This window comes from Emydura macquarii, unplaced genomic scaffold, assembly GCF_026122565.2.
Source record: "Emydura macquarii macquarii isolate MOO-44397 ecotype Brisbane River unplaced genomic scaffold, CSIRO-AGI_Emac_v2 contig_2473, whole genome shotgun sequence".
Lineage (NCBI taxonomy): Eukaryota > Metazoa > Chordata > Testudines > Chelidae > Emydura > Emydura macquarii.
Genome location: NW_027132610.1, coordinates 24,771,634 through 24,792,045, shown reverse-complemented (window position 1 = coordinate 24,792,045; position 20,412 = coordinate 24,771,634). Strand labels below are relative to the sequence as shown.

At 40.9% G+C, this 20,412-nt stretch overlaps 1 protein-coding gene across 1 annotated transcript in view; it reads left to right on the top strand.

Moving 5' to 3' along the window:
• WBP4 (WW domain binding protein 4) overlaps positions 1–20,412 on the top strand; it is a 31,673-nt gene that overhangs the window by 8,775 nt on the left and 2,486 nt on the right. Inside the window, exons 3-8 of the mRNA XM_067563197.1 lie at positions 615–677; positions 777–900; positions 1,691–1,861; positions 2,925–2,980; positions 5,535–5,601; positions 18,642–18,805. Of these exons, the coding sequence (XP_067419298.1) occupies positions 615–677; positions 777–900; positions 1,691–1,861; positions 2,925–2,980; positions 5,535–5,601; positions 18,642–18,805 (645 nt within the window). The remainder of the gene's footprint in view (positions 1–614; positions 678–776; positions 901–1,690; positions 1,862–2,924; positions 2,981–5,534; positions 5,602–18,641; positions 18,806–20,412) is intronic.

Here is a 20,412-nt window from a genome sequence, read left to right as displayed (position 1 = left end):
ACACCTTGATTTCTGTTTCCAGTCTCAGATTTGCTTACCTGCTGAGTTTTTAAAGTCCACAGGAGCTCTGTGTATCTTATTATGATCTTCGTGAGGCCCATAAGTTCCTACTGATCCACTAAGGTCTGTGTAAGTCCTATAGACTTTGAAGATAAAGGGGAGCAGAAATTGAGAGATAAACCCTGGGGGTGTAGAATGGAGCTGGAGTACCAGGGACCATACAAAACTCCCAAATTACCCAGGGGTCCCTGCTCTTTAGTTTGCTTAATAAATATTTTTTAATTAATACCCCATACAAAACACCTGATGTCATTAAGACCCAATACGTATAAAAGTTCACAGTGCCATTTTTCAGAATATAACTGCATTTCCATACTTTCTAATGCTGGGTTTCTTTTATGTTTAAACTTTACTTTGAATTTCCAAAGTTTCTAATGGTTGAATTTTTTCATAGCAATTTTTACCTAAGTTACTGTTAGGTACACTCATTCTTATCTCCAGCCTAACTAAGTTTTTCTTCTTGTTTGGTTATATTTTTGTAGTTTGCCAAAGTAAATTAGTTTCATGCAAAATTATTTTTCATTGTATTTTAATTTACTTTTTTCCTCTTTAAGAGCATTGAATTTCATGAAAGGGGAAAGAACCATAAGGAAAATGTGGCAAAGAAAATTAGTGAGGTAATTTGATTTTTTCCTTTTTCCCCTAAACATTTAATTTTTTAATCTCTTTTGTTTATAGCCTTGGTCTATTTCCCCCTTCCCCTTTTTAAATTGTAGATTAAAAAGAAAAGTATGGAAAAGGCAAAAGAAGAAGAAAAAATGTCAAAGGAATTTGCAGCAATGGAGGAAGCTGCACTGAAAGCATATCAAGAGGATCTGAAAAGGCTTGGAGTTAAGTCAGGTAGTTCCTGTAGCTGCTAGAAAAGGCTTAAAGGCAGCAATAGAGAGAATATTGAACAGGACTTTCTTTTTGAATTATTTTTGCAAAAACTCCAGGATTGTGTTTACATTGGCCAAAATGGGACTTATAATTTGCCACTGGAATTAGCAGTAGTGGAAGCTGCTAAGTTGTGTAAACAGCGGTTGGATATTTTTACCATCATGTCTTCTAATCCTCAGGACAATTCAGCTGGAAGTTGAGGTTAAACATCATGGTAGAAAAAGGGCCTAACCACTATCTACTGTACAGCTTCTGTTATAACAAGTACTGGTGGTGCTGCACCAGTCATCAATTATAGGTCCCAGTGGAGACAAGTATGTAGCTAATAGTTGAGCTTTCACTCATCATTTAACTTTGAGTCTTTTTCATCTTTTAATCTCCTCCCATTTTACAGTTGAGTAGGTGCTTTCGTTCTGAGGATAAACTACCATTTCTTAAATTATTCCTGTTAGTTTGAACCCCCACCTCCATAACTCTTTTGGTTTCTAGCTTGTGTTATCTCAGTTCTCAATAGCCCTGAGATAATCTTTGTATTTAGATTTTTCAGCATGTTGTTTCTCCTGCTGATCCTCAGACAGATTCATAATAGTATAGTCTTTGAAGAATTTTTTATTTTAAGAGTTTTTGATTTTTAGTACACGAAGAAGAAGAAACTACTTTGGACTAAGTTGCTATTTGCAGTTGCCTTATGTAATGCCAATGTTTAAATTCTGATTATAATTCTGAAAAAATGGGTGTTATTTTCCTTAAGATTCTGTAGGTCCCAGTTCAATACAAAGTAAACAGGAGGAAAAGAAAGAAAAGAAGGAAAAGAAAAAAAAGAGAAAATACACCTCAGAAGCACCATCAGATGAAACAAAGGAATGGGTGCAAGGATTTTCCCCCGAGGGTTATATGTATTACTACAATACTGTTACCAGAGGTAAATAATGGCAAGAAACAAACATTGATCTAATTATTTCCTCTAAATTAAATCAGGCACCATACATTTCACTAACCTTCCACTATCTCTGTTGTTGATAGGTTGATTATTAGAGTCCAGGTTATACAATTATATAGAGTCCAGGTATTATTATAAATTCATGACTTTTATAATTATGTGAGAGCACCCAGAGCTTAAGATGGATCCTGTTGATATTTTATTAATCAATAAATAACAACGGAACTCATGGACATTCCTAGAAGTTCTTGACACCATACAAAGATTTTATTTAAAATGCACAGAAGGGCAATCCTCTTTCCTCTCCTCCTTCCCCTCCCCATCCTCAAAAAGGACAATCAGAATCCACTTTATCAGGACTCAGGTATAAAATGGGTAATTTTGAGGACCAACAGTATCAGAAGGTAAATGAGATTAGAGTGTGATTACAGGGTTTCTTGTTTACGTGCACAGGATTAAATTGATCACCTTATTTGGGGTCAGGAACACAGTGTGTTGATAGGGCTTTAATGATGTGTTTGCTCTTGAACACTGAAGGGATTCTATATTACGATTAGATGAAGATATTACACCCGGTTTCTTGTAGGACTGACATTGGTGGAACTTTCAGTCCTTCCTAACTTCCAAACCATAAAAGTCTTGTATTTGTCAGTCTCTCCTGGCTGATTCTCTCATAAGGAGATATTCTAAATGTACTATAACTATAATAACTATGTATCACCTATAATGCAAGTAGACGTGTACAAGTAATAGTGGGCTTGACTATCATCATACCCTTACTCCACATTTAGTCTCAGTTACTTAAATTACTCTTGGGTTACTGTTCAGTGGAGTAAGGGAATACCAATCTGACCCAGTGTGACTTCTTTTTAGATGAGTAATACTGTACATATTTTACTCATGCATGGGTATGCATACACATCTGCAGTATGTTCAAGTCAACTATTTCTCTTAATGGTTGATGATAAAAAATTAAATGGTTTTATAGAAGTTGACCTTTTCAAAGGGCAGAAATAACTGATAAATAAAATGTTTCTGTTTTAAGAATCGCAATGGGAGAAACCTGAAGGATTTCAAAACAACTCCAGAAACTCACAAATGGTAATCAAATGTTGATAGTACTACTACTTAGTTCTTAAAAAAAAATTTTGCTGTCTGATGGACTCATCTCTCATGCATATATTATTCACAATAATCAAATTCAAACAACTTACATTTTGTGGAGTTTAGGAAAATATATTGTATCTTAAATACATACAGTTATGAAATCAAAACTCAATTTTCGTTACAAACTCCTGTTTTCAATTACAGATAACGTTTTTAAAAATTATTCTTTTAGGCTCAAATTTTCTTGATTGGTTTCAGCTGAAAAAGCTGAACATTTTTGGAAAAGACTGAGCAAATCCTGTTCTACCTTTTCCAAATTAGTCAACACAGGAAAAAATTATACTTTCACATTTTAAAATAATTTATAAGATTCTTTTGCTTGGAAACGGCTAATGTTTGAAACTTTTTACATGTGGCTAGTTCTCCTTTAGGAATAATTACTGGGGAGACGTTACATGCAATGTGTATATATGCATGCAATATATTATGCACCCAAAAACTATGTTAAAAGAAAGGTAATGTTGCAAAGTCAAGCACTCAAAAGTTAAGAAATGCCAGAATCAAGGTTTCCTGAGCAATCCCACCCATAAGCAATTTAAAATTTTGCTTTTTTTCTATTATACTATTATGCTGCAGTATTGTGATTTCCTTGTTTAAACTAAACTAAGGAAATTAGATGGAAAAAATAATGTGTGTTAAGTTTGCAAATATAAGCAAAAGAAGTAGGAAATACTAAAAGCAGTGTTGCCTTTCACATTTTGTATGTATGTAATATGCTGGATTACTAGTTAGGTTCAGAGGTTCTCCTGGTTTTACAGCCAGCAGAAAGTGCTTAGACCTCACACAAACATATAGGGTGGAGTAATAAACAGTGCTGTGTACTGAAGTGTAGCTGCTATAGTGGTGCAAGCTATATAAACATGGACATACAGAGAGACAAGGTGGGTGAGATAATCTCTTTTATTCAACTAACTTCTGTTAGTGAAAAAGACAAGCTTTTGAGCTACACAGAGCTCTTCTTCCTCCTTCCTTCCTTCTTCAAGTTAACCTCCTGTCTAAAGAAGTTTTGTCTCACCCAGACTGCAGTTTTCTCCACCAAGGCTGGTTCTCATCCTGGTTTTTTTTATTGCAAATGTGCTGTCCGTTAACTGCTGATATGCAGGATGAGGGGATGTCTTCTTTGCCTTCTACATATACCCTTCTCTCCACCACGCTCCAGAGTTCATTGTCTGTTCTCAGAGACAGGATAACCACATGTGGCAGTAAGGGGTTCTTGGGTCCCAACATGCTTAAAAGTTAAGCATCTCTTTGAGTGCTATGCTGGATCAGTCCCAGAATGTGCCACGTAGCTTTAAGAGACGTGTGCTCTAATAGAAAGGACCAAGTTATGCCACAGGCTGTTTTTTGTTGCCTGCTTTCTGGTTATGCAAAACCAGTTTTTCTTTTGTTTCCTCTTATTGAAACTAGTGCACTCTAAAACCACAAGAATAAAACCTTGAGGAAACTTGCTCACTGGGGCTTGTTTTTTCTTCTCTGAATCAACTGATTTCATTTCACCAATGTATATACGAAGACTTCTATATATTATGTGGAAAACTGTTACCAAGAGAATCTTAATTTTTTATTTTCTTAACTTTTTAAAAAAATGAAGTCTAGCATTGCATGAAGTCAAGGCTGTTGTGTATGTGATTAATTATAATCCCACATATATTAATGTAAAAATAACACTGTGGGGCTAGATTCTCTCCTGTACTAGAACTCTGCTCAGTGTGAGCTTAAGGGAATTTTCGCAGGCTCATGTCCAATATAACAGTCATGACTTCGTTACTAATGTTCAATGTAGTGTGAAAATTAATATATATATAATATATATTTGGCAAACAAGCAAATGCATTAGTCTTCAGTGAGGACTATGTCCAGGCCAAGTTTCACTCTTCAGCCATTGTTGCCCTATGCTAGAAGCCCTATGTTAGAAGGAAGACAAGTGTTGGCTTACTTTTGTTTTCAATTTGGAGTAGGGTTTGATGTTGGTTGTCTCCTACCTTCACAAAACTCTAAATCTGCTGGATAGATTTTTCTCAGACTTTCTGAGAACTTTTCTTTTAACTTTACGTAAAAAAACAACTCTGGAAAACGTCAATTCAAGCGGTGTATGTTTGGAAAGCCACAAGCCTGTGAAAATAATAATGGGTTAAGTCATAAATTCAACTGTTTGGCAACCTTAACTACAATGATTGCTACAGAGCACCTACTTTTTAAAAACTAATTATTTGTACGTATACGTGAAATATATGTATCTGTAGACTGTCTGTGTGCATGCATGAATGTGTATTACTTGAAATTACAAAGTCCCTATCTAACTGCCAGTAGAGTCAATAGGGAATTTTTCCAACAACTTTAATTTGAGATGGATCAAATCCTAAAAACATCATAATTACCATGACTGAAAAAGTACTGGAGGGCTGAATATCTTTATAGTTTGTCAGCAATTATTTGGTTAGTGATTAAAATTCATTCCACTAATTCACGTTTTGTGTGTTTTCATTAGACAGGAGTGTGGGTGGAAGGAGTCAGTGAAGATGGTCAGACCTACTATTATAATACAGAAACAGGAGGTAAGCAGCATTGTTTTCACAATTAAGCTCTGTCTAGAAAGAGACAGTTTTGTTTTGTTTTTGTTTTTAGTAAAATGCCCTTTCTTAGGACCATTTCAAACTTTTGAACCTTTTGAAAATGTAGCAATGGCTAAAATATGCCTGTTGCTTAAATCAGTGTTACCCTCAGCTGAGAATCATCTGATGCTGTATGCTTTGTTAAACCACTCCTAGTTTTGTTGGCCTACAGGCAAACTGTTGCATCCAGATGAATGATTTCTTCACCATCCTTGATAGCATGCATTTTGTATATGTCTATACATTCAGTTTGTAACTGTGACAGATGGGTAGTCCATATGCATAATTTTATTTAAAAAAATCTTTGTTTGGAAACTCAAGACGGACAGGGTCTTGTTTTGTTTTGTTTGCTGTAACTTAGGTGCTCCTATTATTGTTGTTACTATTATTCTTTATATTATGATAGTGCCTAGGAATCCAAGTCATGGACCACTACCTTATTGTGCTAGATGCTGTACAAAAAGACAGTCCATGCCACAAAGAGCTTACAATCTAAGTATAGGGTAAGAGGCGACAAATGGATACAGACAAACAGATAAGGATACAGTGAGACTATATTAGTCAGCATGATAGTTATTGTCAATGTTTTTGCAGATTTCATGGCAAAGGAGTTTGAAGGATGATAATGGTTTAGTTTTGTGGATGTTTACAAGGAGATTCTCCCAAGCATGAGTGGCAGTATGGGAGAAAGCATGAAGGTGCTTGTTTTGTAAATGTAGCAAGTGGGCAATGGATGTTAGCATTCTTGGGCCGATTGGAAGAAGGAGTCAATCTTTTGATATTGAATGAGAAATAATAGGAAGGGTAGGAATAGGTCGTGAAGTGAAAACAAGTAGCTAATATTTGATTTTATAGATCAGAAGACAGTAGAGAGATTCAGAGAGAAGGATGACATAGTCCAAGTGACAGGCTAGAAAAATTATCTTTGTATTCTAAATGGATATCAGTGAAGCAAGATTGCGTTTGTTGAGGCCAGAGAAGATGATGATGGAGTAATTGAGACACATGATGATGAGAGCCTGTCTGAGAGTGTTAGCTGTGTGGAAGGATAGGAAAAGCCATATTTTAGAGATGTTATGCAGAAAGAATCTGCAAGACATAGTCATAGCCCTGATGTGAGGACCTAGAGAGCTGAAGATGATGCCTAGGTTATGGGCCCAAGTGACAACAGGATGGTGATGTTGTCCACAGTGATTGAGAAAGGAGTAAGCAGGGAAGGCTTGCAGGCAAAGATTAAGAGCTCTGTTTTAGCCATGTTGAGCTTGGGCTAAACATCCACGAGCAGATGTCAGAGAGACTGGCTGAGGTTTTAGTTTGGACAAAAGGAGGCAGATTGGGAGAGGCAGATCTGTGAATCATCCACACAGAGATGGTATTGAACTTGTGTGTGTGTATGAGATTATCCAGAGGTAACAGGTACAGATGGAGAAGAGAAGGGAACCAAGGTCAGAGACCCATGGAACCCTTACAGAAAGTTGGAAGGCAGATGAGGAGGATCCACCAAAGACCACACTGAAGGAGGTATCATAGAGGTGAGAGGAGAACTGGGAGACGATAGAGTTATGGAAGCAAAGGGAGGACATGATTTCAAGAAGAACGTGTTAAGGCTGACAGGTCAAGGAGGATAAGAATAGATTCCTGGTTATGAGATTTGGCTGGAAAAAAGTCATTAGAGACTTTGACGAGAGCAAAAGTGCAATGGGGGAAGCCAGATTGGCGAGGGTCAAGGATGGAATTGGAGGACAGGAGCTGGAGACAACAATTGTAGATGCCATGTACAATAACTTAGAGATGAAAGAAGAAGGGAAATGGGGCAGTAGTTGGAGAGGCAAGTCTGGTCAAAGATTTTTTTTTAAGATAGGAGAGATTGAAACATTTGTACTGTGAGAGGCAAGAGCCAGAGGAGAGTTAAAGGTTAAGAAAAATATAAGGGAGGGGATGAGAGTGGGCTATCTTCACAGATACACTTTATATATTTTCTCTAGCAAGTCACTGAGCTTTACTTTCATAAAATGAAATATATACAACATAGGAAATTATAGAATAAGATTTAGATTTTAAAGTAATCCAGCCAGTGAATGAAAACCAGCTTCCCCCATTACTTCACTAGTGGACTGAATTTGGTAATTAACCAATTTTTTTATTATTGATTGTACATGTGTTTGACCTGAGCGTAGGACCAAATAACAGTAACCTGGAGGTTTCCTCCTACAGAAACACCAGTGGGAGAGGTATTGCAGAGATCCTTTAAGAGCTTTCCTTAAACTCTTTTCTTCAGTGATGCAACTTTCTGCACACCCCTTCAAAACAGACAATTCTTCTGTCTCTAAATACTAGTGATCTATGGGGCCAATAGGACAGGCTGTCTGTGTGCAGATCCTGTGCTTTTGTTGCAGCTGTGGGGCCCCTTTATGCTCCCAAGCAGGACAGCTACAATCAAGCATACTGCCAGGGATTTAGCCATTAGCTGTTCCTTGAAAGGGGATCCCCAAGTCCAGAGAGAATGAGAGAGTGGAAGGATAATACAGCATTAGGCTGCATTAATTACATGCAATGCTCCCCCTTCAGCCTACATACTTCAAAGCCAGCTTCTTCATGAGGTCCAGGCTGCAAGTGGTAAGGTAAACACTGCCATGGGGGCAGCTGAACCCCACCTTATGCAGGATAAGGGAGCACCTTACTGTATAGATGTGGGGACTAAAACCCAGATCTGCAGAGCCTGGGACAGCTGACATTTCCACAACACCACTGGGAGGCCATGCAGAGCCAAAGCCAGGGAGTGCTGTGGAGAATAGGCTCTGTTAGGAAGTACCTCCCAAGGGAGCCAGAGTGATAATACCCAGCAACCCTCTGATCAGCCACCCTCCCTATTTAATCCCAGAGAGTGCCCCAGCAAGTTGCCCGGACAAGTACACAGATCTCAGGTCTCCTGCGATTCCAGACCTCTCCTCATCTCTGGCCTCTGACTCTCAGCCTGATTCTGACCCTGATTCTTGCCTCCTGGATCTTGCCTAGTGCTAACTCTGACCCCAGCCTGACTTTGACCCCAACTTTTGCTTATTGAACCCATCTCCAGTGATTCCTCTGACCCCGGTTCACTGACTATTGTCCCTGACATGTGGACTCCAGCCTCGTTGTGACCGCTAGGCGCGACTGCCTATCCCCTGGTTACTTACAGTTGCCCAGACCCATTTCCGACCTCCTCCACAGGAGCCCCTTAAGAGGGATATGGAAGGGATGGGTCTACCATCATCCACTGGACCCCATATGGTACCATATCTGTAGGAGTGTGTTGTGCAACTCCAAACCAAGAACCACTTGCTGCAGTCTCATCTGACACAGCTCGTAGCGGAAAATCAGACACTCCACGAGCAGCTAGCATGGTCCTCAGAAGAGAATTTCATGCTCCAGGCTTGGGTTGGGCCTCTGCACAGGGCCCTGCAGTACCACTACCCGAATATTTTGTGGAAACCACAAATTCAGGGGGTTCCTACCAATTTCATCTCTTTTTCCTGCTTCACCTTCAGATGTACCCCACTGACCAGGCCAGGGTGGGAGTAGTGATCAGTTTTCTAGCTGGAGAAGCGCTGAATTGGGCCTCCCCTCTGCTGGAGCAGGACAGCCCAGAGTTAGTGGGGTGGAACACCTTCCTGCAAGCATGTTTTGATGACCCTCATTGCTCTTGCCCAGCGGAATCTGCACTATGAAGGCTCCAGCAAGGCCAGGGGCCAGCTGCTTGATATGCTGACCAGTTCCATCACCTTGTGGCTGACATTGAGTGGAATGAGGCAGCCCAAATTTATTATTTTCAGTGTTGACTTAGTGAGGAAATAAAGGATGAGCTATGCCAAGTTGAGACCCCGACCCACTTGGATGCTCATTGACCTTTCTCTCCCCATCAACAACCGGCTACGTGAGTGAACCCCACACCAGAAACCCCAAGGCCCAACTGCGAACTGATGCAGATTGATTTGGGCCACCGATGTTTGACCCTGGAAGAAAAGGAACAACAGCAGCACAATAATCTATACTTTTATTGCAGAGCATCAGGATATGCTTTTTGCCTGTTGCAGCCCTTAACCTGCAAGGAACTGGGAAACGAGTGAGCCCAGGCCCTATGGGAGGGAAGGGAGGCACCACCAAGGTACTATGCTCTGGAGCTAACCCCCAGCCTTCAAAAGAAACCCAATCCAGAACATACAGATCCTCCCCACATTTCCAAGTACGAATAAATGTACATACCAGAGATGGGGCCAAACTGATTCCCCCTTAGTGGGCCCTGATTGATTCCAGGGCTACTGATAACTTTATAGATGCTAAAGCTGCTTGACCACTATAAATCCCCGTCCGTTTAAAGCCTACATCAGTCCTTGTAGAAACATAGATGGATCCTTCCTGTCCTAGGGGCCAGCAACACAGGAAACAGAATCCCTAGAGGCCGTAATCCAGGCCCATCGGGAGGTGCTACAATTCAGCGTGATCTGCTCTCCACACTTCTCCCTTATTCTTGGCATCATCTGGCCGGAGCAGCACAACGCTTGCATCTCTTGGTGAGAAAAGAGGATCAGCTTTCCCTCTGAATACTGCTGAAGGGTCTGCCTCCATGCAGCCAGCTCCAACCCTGTGGTCTCAGATTCCTGTAGCCAATCAGAAGTGACATCATCTGTGGGGGAACTCCAGATGGTGGTGGTTAGCCAGAAGAAGTCACTCCCAAGCCTGAGTCTCCATCTCCCTGAAAAGTATTGGGATTATGCAGATGTTTTTTAAAAGAAAAATGCAGACATGCTACCTGCTCACCATGACTACAACTGCCCCATAGCTCTGCAACCTGGGGCAAAGGTCCCTTATGAACATATTTATGCAGTGTCCAAGCCAGAACTGGCAACCCTTCATGTTTGCATCCAGGAAAACCTGACCAAAGGCTTCATCCAGTGCTTCACCTCCCCAGCAAGGACTCCAGTCCTTTTTCATTAAGAAAAAGGACAGAACCCTATGCCTTTATGTAGACTCTTGGGCTCTAAACCAGATGACAGTCCAAAACCTGTATTCCTTGCCCTTAATCTTGGAGTTACTATATCATGTGCAATTTGCCAGAATTTTCACCAAACTGGACCTCTGGGACACTTACAATCTAGTGCGCATCAGGGCAAGAGACTAATAGAAGACTGCCTTTTGAACCCGCAATGGGCACTTTGAATATTTAGTAATGCCATTAAGGCAGACCAGTGCTCCTGTGATTTTTCAGCACTTTGTGAACAACATATTTAGAGACATCCTGAACCAGTATGTAGTCATCTGTTTTGATGACATGCTTGTGTTTTCAGATAATCCTGAGCAACATTATTACCATGTCTATTCCATCCTGGAAAGACTACGGAAGCATGACCTGTTTGTGAAATTGGAAAAATGTACCTTTGATCAGTCCTCCACAGAATTCTTGGTTACATCCTTTCTGCAGAGGGCATGAAGATGAACTCCCAGAAGGCAGAGAAGGTAGTGGAAGCTAATCCCTCCAGTGTAACCATCGGGGCCATGCTTTCTCAGAGGCATGGTCCATAGCAGGTGTTGCACCCCTGAGCCTACTATACTCCCAAAAACTCACCCCTGCAGAATGGAATTATGAGATATTAGATAAGGGACTACTTACAATTAAATCAGCTTTGGAAGAGTGACACCATCATCTCAAGGGAACCTGACACCCAGTGCAAGTCTCTTCTGACCTTAAGAGACTTGAATATCTACAGAAAGCTCAAGCATTAAACCAAAGACACCTCATAGAATCATAGAATCATAGAATATTAGAGTTGGAAGGGACCTCAGGAGGTCATCTAGTCCAACCCCCTGCTCAAAGCAGGACTAACCTCAGCTATATCATCCCAACCAGGGCTTTGTCAAGCCTCAGCTTAAAAACCTCTAAGGATGGAGATTCCACCACCTCCCTAGGTAACCCATTCCAATGCTTCACCACCCTCCTAGTAAAAAACTTTTTCCTAATGTCCAACCTAGACCTCCCCCCTGCAACTTGAGACCGTTGCTCCTTGTTCTGTCATCTGCCACCACCGAGAACAGCCTAGCCCCATCCTCCCTAGAACCCCCTTTCAGGTAGTTAAAAGCCGCTATCAAATCCCCCCTCACTCTTCTCTTTTGCAGACTAAACAAGCCCAGTTCCCTCAGCCTCTCCTCATAAGTCCTGTGCTCCAGCCCTCTAACCATTTTGGTTGCCCTCCGCTGCACTCTCTCCAAATTGTCCACATCTTTTTTGTAGTGGGGGGCCCAAAACTGGACACAGTATTCTAAATGCGGCCTCACCAATGCCGAATAGAGGGGAATAATCACTTCCCGTGACCTGCTGGCAATGCCCCTCCTAATGCAGCCCAATATTCCATTAGCCTTCTTGACAACCAGGGCACACTGCTGACTCATATCCAGCTTTTTATCCACCGTTACCCCCAGGTCCTTTTCTGCAGAGCTGCTGCCCAGCTCGTCGGTCCCCAGTCTATAGCTGTGCATGGGATTCTTCCTTCCTAAGTGGAGGACTCTGCACTTGTCCTTGTTGAACCTCATTAGATTTCTTTTGGCCCAATCCTCTAGTTTGTTTAGGTCACTCTGTATCCTATCCCTACCTTGCAGGGTATCTACCACTCCCCCCAGCTTAGTGTCGTCCGCAAACTTGCTGAGGGTGCAATCTACCCCATCCTCCAGATCATTAATAAAGATGTTGAACAAAACCGGCCCCAGGACCGACCCCTGGGGAACTCCGCTTGTGACCGGTTGCCAGCTAGACATGGAGCCATTGATCACTACTCGTTGAGCCCTATGCTCTAGCCAGTTCACTATCCATTTTATAGTCCATTCATCCAACCCATACTTCTTTAACTTGCTGATAAGAATACTGTGAGAAACCGTATCAAAAGCTTTGCTAAAGTCAAGGTATATCACATCCACCGCCTTCCCCACATCCACAGAGCCAGTCACCTCATCATAGAAAGCAATCAGGTTGGTCAGGCATGACTTTCCCTTGGTGAATCCGTGTTGACTGTTCCTGATCACCTTCCTCTCTTCCAAGTGCCTTAAAATGGATTCCTTAAGGACCTGCTCCATGATCTTTCCAGGGATTGAGGTGAGGCTGACCGGTCTGTAGTTCCCCGGATCCTCTTTCCTCCCTTTTTTGAAGATGGGCACTATATTTGCTTTTTTCCATTCCTCAGGGACCTCCCCCTGTTGCCACGAGCTTTCAAAGATAATAGCCAATGGCTCTGAAATCACCTCAGCCAACTCCCTCAGAACCCTCGGGTGCATTGCATCCGGCCCCATGGACTTGTGAATGTCCAATCCTTCTAAATAGTCTTGAACCTGTTCCTTCAGCACTGCGGGATGTTTGCCTCCTTCCCATTCTGTGCCACCCAGTACAGCAGTCTGGGAGCTGATCTTGTCTGTGAAGACAGAGGCAAAAAAGGCATTGAGTACCTCAGCTTTCTCCACATCCTCCGTCACTAGGTCGCCTCCCTCTTTCTTTAAGGGGCCTACACTTTCCCGAATCTTCCTCTTGTTGGCAACATGCCTGTAGAAACCCTTTTTGTTCCCCTTCACGTCCCTTGCTAGCTGCAACTCCAATTGTGCTTTGGCCTTCCTCATTTCATTCCTGCATGTGGGCATTCTTTTTTTCACAGTATAATTTTGTCATCACCTCTCGCCCAGGAATAGGAAAACCGATGCCCAATCCAAAAATGGAAAATACTATCAAGAGAACGAGGAGCGTAGCCAAGAACCACTCTGTTTCCTGAAACCGCACAGCTTCCTTAGTGTCACAATACAGCAAGACATGCTTGCTCTAATCTGATCTGCTTCACAGGGTGACCCGTTATCCCAGGAAGTGACAGAACATCCTGAGCAAATCAGAGCCAGAACCCAAATACAATGCCTCACACAGGATGGAATCACTTACCTCGATGGGCACATATATGTTCCACTGGGGCCTTCTGGCTAGAAGTGCTCCAGCTCTGCCATGACCCTCCATTGGCAGGGTACTTTGCTTGCCTTAACACTTTCCACGTGGCTTCCCATTTCTTCTGGTGGCCCCGTATGCAAGCAGAAGTCCAACACTACATTAACTCTTGTGACCTGTGTGCATTCACCAAGACACTCAGTGTTAAGCCCTTCAACACTCTAGTAACTCTGGAGACCCAAACTACATCCTGTGTCGTAATCACCCTGGACTTCTTAGTGGAACTCCCTGATTCAGATGGCCACACTGTGGTCTTGACTGTTGTAGATCAACTAATCAAAATGGCTGACTTCCTCCCCTGTAACAGCCTGCCCTCTGCTGAAACAATGACTCAGCTCCTAGTGGTTCATGTGATCTATCTTCATGGGCTTCCAGACTGTATCAACTTGGACCGAGGCCCACAGTTTATCTCACACTTTTGGCATGAAGCACTGCGGTTAAGGGACATTCATCCCTTTAGCTCATCAGCATACTACCCCCAGACAGATGAGCAGACAGAGAGGATGAACAAAGTATTAGAGCAACACCTACAGTGCTTTTTCAGCTACCATCAAGATAACTCTTTCTTCCTCCTTTGTTATGCTGAGTTCTCATACAACAATGCTGACCACACCTCCATGGGGTGGAGTCTCTTCATTGCAAATTATTCGGTTCCACCCTTGCTTCCACCCAGTCTTGCCAGCAGCCTCCCCAAAGAGAGCAGCCACAGACTGGATCTAATGAATTAATCATATCCAGGAGGAGCTTAAGGACCACTTCAAAGATGCGAAAAGAGACTACACAGCAGTATGCAGACCATCAGTGCTGGGAAGGCTCAGCTCCCATGGTAGGTAAAAAGGTCTGGCTTGCAGCAAAACGCCTCCAATACAAACAGCCATCCTGAAAGCTGGACCACCAGTTTCTCAGACCTTTCCAGATTTGTCAGTAAATCAACCCCATCACATTCAAATTGCAGTTCCCTCATCCCTTAAAGTACATCCTATTTTCCATGTATCCCTTCTGACACCTCACACAGAGGACCCCTTTCCTGATCGGTCCCAGCAGCTGCCCCCATCAGTCCAGGACCTCGACTCTAAACTTCAGAGGGGGAGGTATACTACCTGATCGATTGATAGGGCTATGCTCTGAAGAACACTCCTGGGAACACGCTGCCCATGTCCATATCCCTGACCTGGTAAAAAGGTGTCCTCAAGACCATGTAGATAAACTGGAGGAGGAGAGGAAGGGCGCCCCTGAGGAGGGGCATGATGTAGGGACTAGAATCTGGGTCTACAGAACCTGGGATGACTGATGTTCCCATAGTGCCATTGGGAGGCCATGCAGAGGCACAGCCAGGGCGCGCTGTGGAGAATAGGTGCTGCAGAAAGTATCTCCCAAGGAAGCTAGAGTCACAGTACCCTGAGATCCTCTGATTGGCCAACCATCCTATTTAACCCTGGAGGGTGCCCCAGCAAGTTGTCTGGGCAACAACACAGACTTCGGGCCTGCTGTAACTCCCGACCTCACCTCATCTGCTGATCTCCCACTTCCTAACCCAGCTTGACTCTGACCCTCACTCTTGCCTCCTGACTTTAACCTGGTATTACCTTTCAGAGAGACCCATCCATACCAGTGCAATTGGGGAAGTAATTGAACCCAGTAAGAGTTCTTGGTTCATAAATTCTACACATTCATGTACGATTTTTTTCTTTTGCAATATGTTGAGAGAAAAAGCATTAAATGATATAAACATATGAAAGTAATAAAGTCTAAAATCATATCTTAACTAAACAGCACAAGGTATGTTTAATAGTAGTTGTATTGCATCTTTTGTTCAAACTGTAGCCCCAAATCATATACAAAATAAAATAAGAAGTATTGAGGTTCACATACAAAGCAAAAAAAGGGCTTGTGCCCTTTCTTACTTTATATTTTAAAAGAGCGTTTTCTGAGAGCCTGAAATTCTTTTCAAAGGTGTGTTTTTCTGCTTTTCCATCATAAATATTAGATATAGCAATATGTCTTGTCTACCCTGTTTTCTGCAGGACAAAAGAACTAGGTCTTGTGTACACTTGTGTTCTTCAAATCTCCCACTTCTGCATATCATGGATGCAGCTCCACCATTGATAACAATGGTGGAAAAACCAGTGCAGAATGGCAGGTGTTTTTTTTAATCACAATGTTATCAAGACCTACTGTGAACAGGGTTAAACATAACGGTGGTAGCAACAGCTGCAGCTTCTCCACAGTAGCACTTTCACTATTACCACCATTACTGTAGTTATGGTCCTAAAATGGAAGCTTTCTTAGCCCACAGCTGAAGGCACAGAGGCATTTGAATCTTTAACAGAGAACTTTTTTTTCCTTTGGCGTCAGAATTTTGAGTTACATATGTGAAATCAAACAGGTTTAAGCAATCCAAGTTAAAAACCCTTCTTCACCTGCAAAAAACTGAGCTCTGCCCTTCTTTTGATTCGTTATGATGTATGAAGAAGAATTGAAAGGATGGTTTTATTTATTTACTGGTTGTTTTTTTCCTCCACATTAGAAATTCAGCATTTGTTTAGTCTTGAAAAGATTCTAGGATAGAGAACTAGTGAAATAATATCACAAGATCCAAAAGAATGAAGGTTGAGCTTTTGAGAGGGAAAGTGATTTTAGTTAATTTCTTGGAAAAACTCTTTGCTTTTTGTTTGTTTGTTAACACCTATTTAACTGTAATAACTAATCAACATTTTGGAGAAATAAATTCTTTGTAAATGAGTAAAGGACCTGCCCTTCACTTAAGTCTTCAGTGCATAGAATAGACACCTTCTGAGACTCCTGACAAGTTCTCCAGAAAAAGCTGGGAAAATCAGACTTGAAATTCTTGATAGTTCTGAGGAAGCAGAAAAATAACTCTTCTCAGACCTTTACCTATCATAAATATGCAAAAGGGTGAGTTTTGGTTTGGGGTTTTGTAGATTTGTTTGCAGGTCACTTTCCGTGCTCTCTTTTAAATTCCAGTGTGTATTTTATCATTTGTGTTTTGTTGCTTTTGACAGTTCTACTTGGATATATAACCTGCATGAACAACTTCTTTGTAACTATTTTGCTTGGTATTATTTTATACCTGTTGGATTTTGAGTTACCGTTCACGGTGAACACAATACAAATATTTGTGCTTTTTATTTTCAGTGCAATTTAACTCTGTTGGGGCATACATCCTCTTAGTTAACCCCATGATCTAAAGCAGTGGTTCTCAACCTAGGGTCCGAGGTCCTCTGGGGGCCACGAGCAGGTTTCAGGGGTCTGCCAAAGTAAACCAGAGCAGGGCCGGCGTGAGAGTCACTGGGGCGCAGGGAAGAAAGCCAAGCCTCACATAACTGAAGCCAAAGCCCAACCAACTTTGTTTCACAGGACCTCCTGTGGTGTGGGACCTAGGCAGTTGCCCTGCTTGCCACTCCCTAATGCTGGCTCTGGCTTTTAATTTGCTGGATATGCAGAAAAACTGTTGTGAGACAGGTGGACTGTGGAGTTTTCATAGCATGTGGGGGGGCCTCAGAAAGAAAAATACTGAGAACCCCTGTTCTAAAGAAAAAACGAGAGTCCCATAGCACTTTAAAGACTAACAAATTTAATTTCTGAGGCATAAGCTTTCGTGGGCTGTAACCCACTTCGTCAATTACAGCCCACGAAAACTTATGCCTGCAAAAATTAAATTTGTTAGTCTTTAAAGTGCTACGGGACTCTCGCTGTTTTTGCTGTATACAGACTAACACGGCTACCCATCTGGAACTGTTTTAAAGAAGAGACAGTTGTCAACAAAGGTTCTGTTTCATTGCTAAGAGCTTTGAAGGCCACTAGATGTCAGTAGAATACATCTAAATAAGAAAGCTTTTGCTCTTTGAAGATAATAAATCTTAGAAGTGTATTTGTTTAAATGTCTTCAATTAATATGTCTAAAAATGTGTAAAATAAATGCCAGAGGTACCATAGTTTTTATTAATTCGAGTGCTCCTTAAAATAATTTTTGAGAGTCAGTGGACTTTCCAGTGTTATATGACTAATTTGGCTAGTCAAATAGAACCTGTCTGTGGTGTAAACTATTCAGCTAATTGCTGACTCTTCAAATGAATGCTGGAAATTATTTGGTTTTTAACTTAATAGTGGAACATTTTATTAAAAGCAATGCATTTAAGGCAATTAAGTGATGACATTGGGATTTTCAATATGTGGATCCATACATCACACCACCTCACTCAACAAGTTTCCTGGAACATCATTGTTTAATTCAAAATAAGGTCATGTCCCTCAGCTGTTTGAGGGCCTTCCTATAAATCAGGTTTGGATATGTAAACTGCATTTTAATTAATTCTACTGTATTCTACTGAGTCAGCTAGCATTGAGAAAACTGACTGACTTGCAGTCTGTAAATAGGGGTGCTGGCTTTAAAGTCTGTGTGGAGGGTTGGGAACATCATATCTGAGTATGTTGCACTAATCCAGGCAAGAGATGGCAAATGCATGTTCAAATGTATTTTTGTAGTGGGGAGCAGTGTGTGTTATAGCTGTGTTAATTATGTTCACAGTATACACACCAAAGATTGTAACCCATTATTAGTGCTATTATAGTTCAATTATCCAATCTGAGAAGAGAAATAATGTTATGAAAAGTAAATAATATATAATAGGTTGGATGGTTTTTATTTGAAGTATGTCTATTTTATAGAAAAGATCAAATGCATAGTAGAGGACAGGACACAACAAGCCTTGTCAAAATTTGAGTGCAGCTGTCATGACACTTATGTTTAAAAGTAAAATATTAAAAGAAGTAATTCTGAAAAGTCTAGAAAGAAAACAGGAGACAAAAGAAAAGAAGAAGGGTTTATGCTAAATTCTTTGTTGTATTTTCTAATGGACCACATGGTACTGCTTAAGGCTAATGTTGTCGAAGTGGGAATGGTGTCAGGCCAGAATTAGAAACATGAATAATGTGGCTATCCAAATATGCTGAACAGTATCAACATGGGAGAAGCCTGATGGTTTTGTTTCACCTTCGAATGAGAGCAATCAAGATGACAATCATCCTGAAGAAGACACCACAGCAGATTCAAAGGGATCTGAATCAGATGCTGAGAAGGGAGATAAAAGTGAAGTACAAAAGCGAAAAACAGACTTCAAGGTAAGTTTTCCCATCTTTACTTTATGTACAGTATTAATGTTCTGGAATAACATTGTTACCCCTGAATTTGGACCCAAGTGATCCCATAGTGGTGTAGGTATATTAATGAACCAATCCCAAGCCTAAATTCTAAAAATGGATAACAGGAAGTGATCTGCCTAGGAGATTTACAAGGATTTATCAGGGGTTTCCATTTAAATCATTTGGAAAACTCCCTAGACCTGCCTGCTTGAGTTTATCCTTGGGAGGACACAGTTACAACCCTCCACTCAAAGAATTGACACTCAGACAGTACTTTCTTCAAAAACAAAATGTCTCTTTATTCAATGCAAATTTTAATACAATTTAAATCTTATATAAAAAATTAACACAATGTAACAAATGAAATGAGTCACTTAAGACAATACAAGACACCATAAAGTATACAACCCAATATGGTGCACCATCGAATATATCATAAACTCTAAAATTGCAATCCAGTACTCATAACTCAATTTAAAATTTCCTTAGCACATATTATGATATGAATACTTAATTGTGGCGTAGCATGATAGACATATAATGTTACAACATAGGATAAAACAGAGGGAGAAAAGAAACCCTCCATACATATGTATAAAGCCGTAATACAATGTTGTATTAGGATACCAAACTTATTATAATATAACATACAATTCCTTTATACATATGTATACAGTGACATTACAATAACACACTTAATAATATTGCTACCAACTAACATTCTGTGAGTGTTTATCAGGCAATCAGAATGGGTGGGGTAGGAGGCCACTCAAATGCAAACATGTGGCTTTATTTACAGTCATACCCATGCATTCCTTACTTTTAGAAGAGTCATACTTATTATCCTTCTTGGTTAAATCCTTTTGTTTTGTCTTGGGTCTTTCCGCTCTGTCTATGCTGCTCTTGCTGCTGCTCTAGTATCACCTCTTCTCCTGATCATCATCCACACTCAAGCCTGTCAGCTCTCTGCCTTATATATGATTTTCTGCCCTTTTCTGATTGGTTGCTTTCTTAATGTCAGTCAACAGCATCTTCCCCTCCCAAGAGTGATATCATTTTTGACCAATCAGTTGTCTGATATGCTAATTAGTTTCACTTGTTTACTCAAACTTGGACCTTCTTGAGATCTTCCTTCCTACCTAGCTGACCCCGCCCTGCAAGTATAATAAGTGACCTTTATTTCACCCCAGTCTATCTTTCTGATATTGGTCAATTTCTTAACACCTCCATTTTGTTTCTCTCTCTCTCAGCATGACATCATCGCAGCCATCATTTTAGGTTTCTAGCTAAAACTTGCTCTAAACTATCATTATTTATTACTTCTCAAAAGCCTTAAACTTAAAACTAACTATATTTCTATTCATTTCTAATCATTATGATACTGTCACCATTTTTCTTATTTAAATTAGGACAGGTGAAATCCACGATATTTTCTCCCCCTTTCTGCCTGATTTTCAGCTGCATGGCTAAATGCTGTCTCTGGTGCTGATTTTCTTATATGGACTAGAACAGCTTGGAAATCTCTTGTATCAACATGGTTTCATCTTTGTGAGTGGCTATATTGACTATAGTTAGGTTAACGTAGG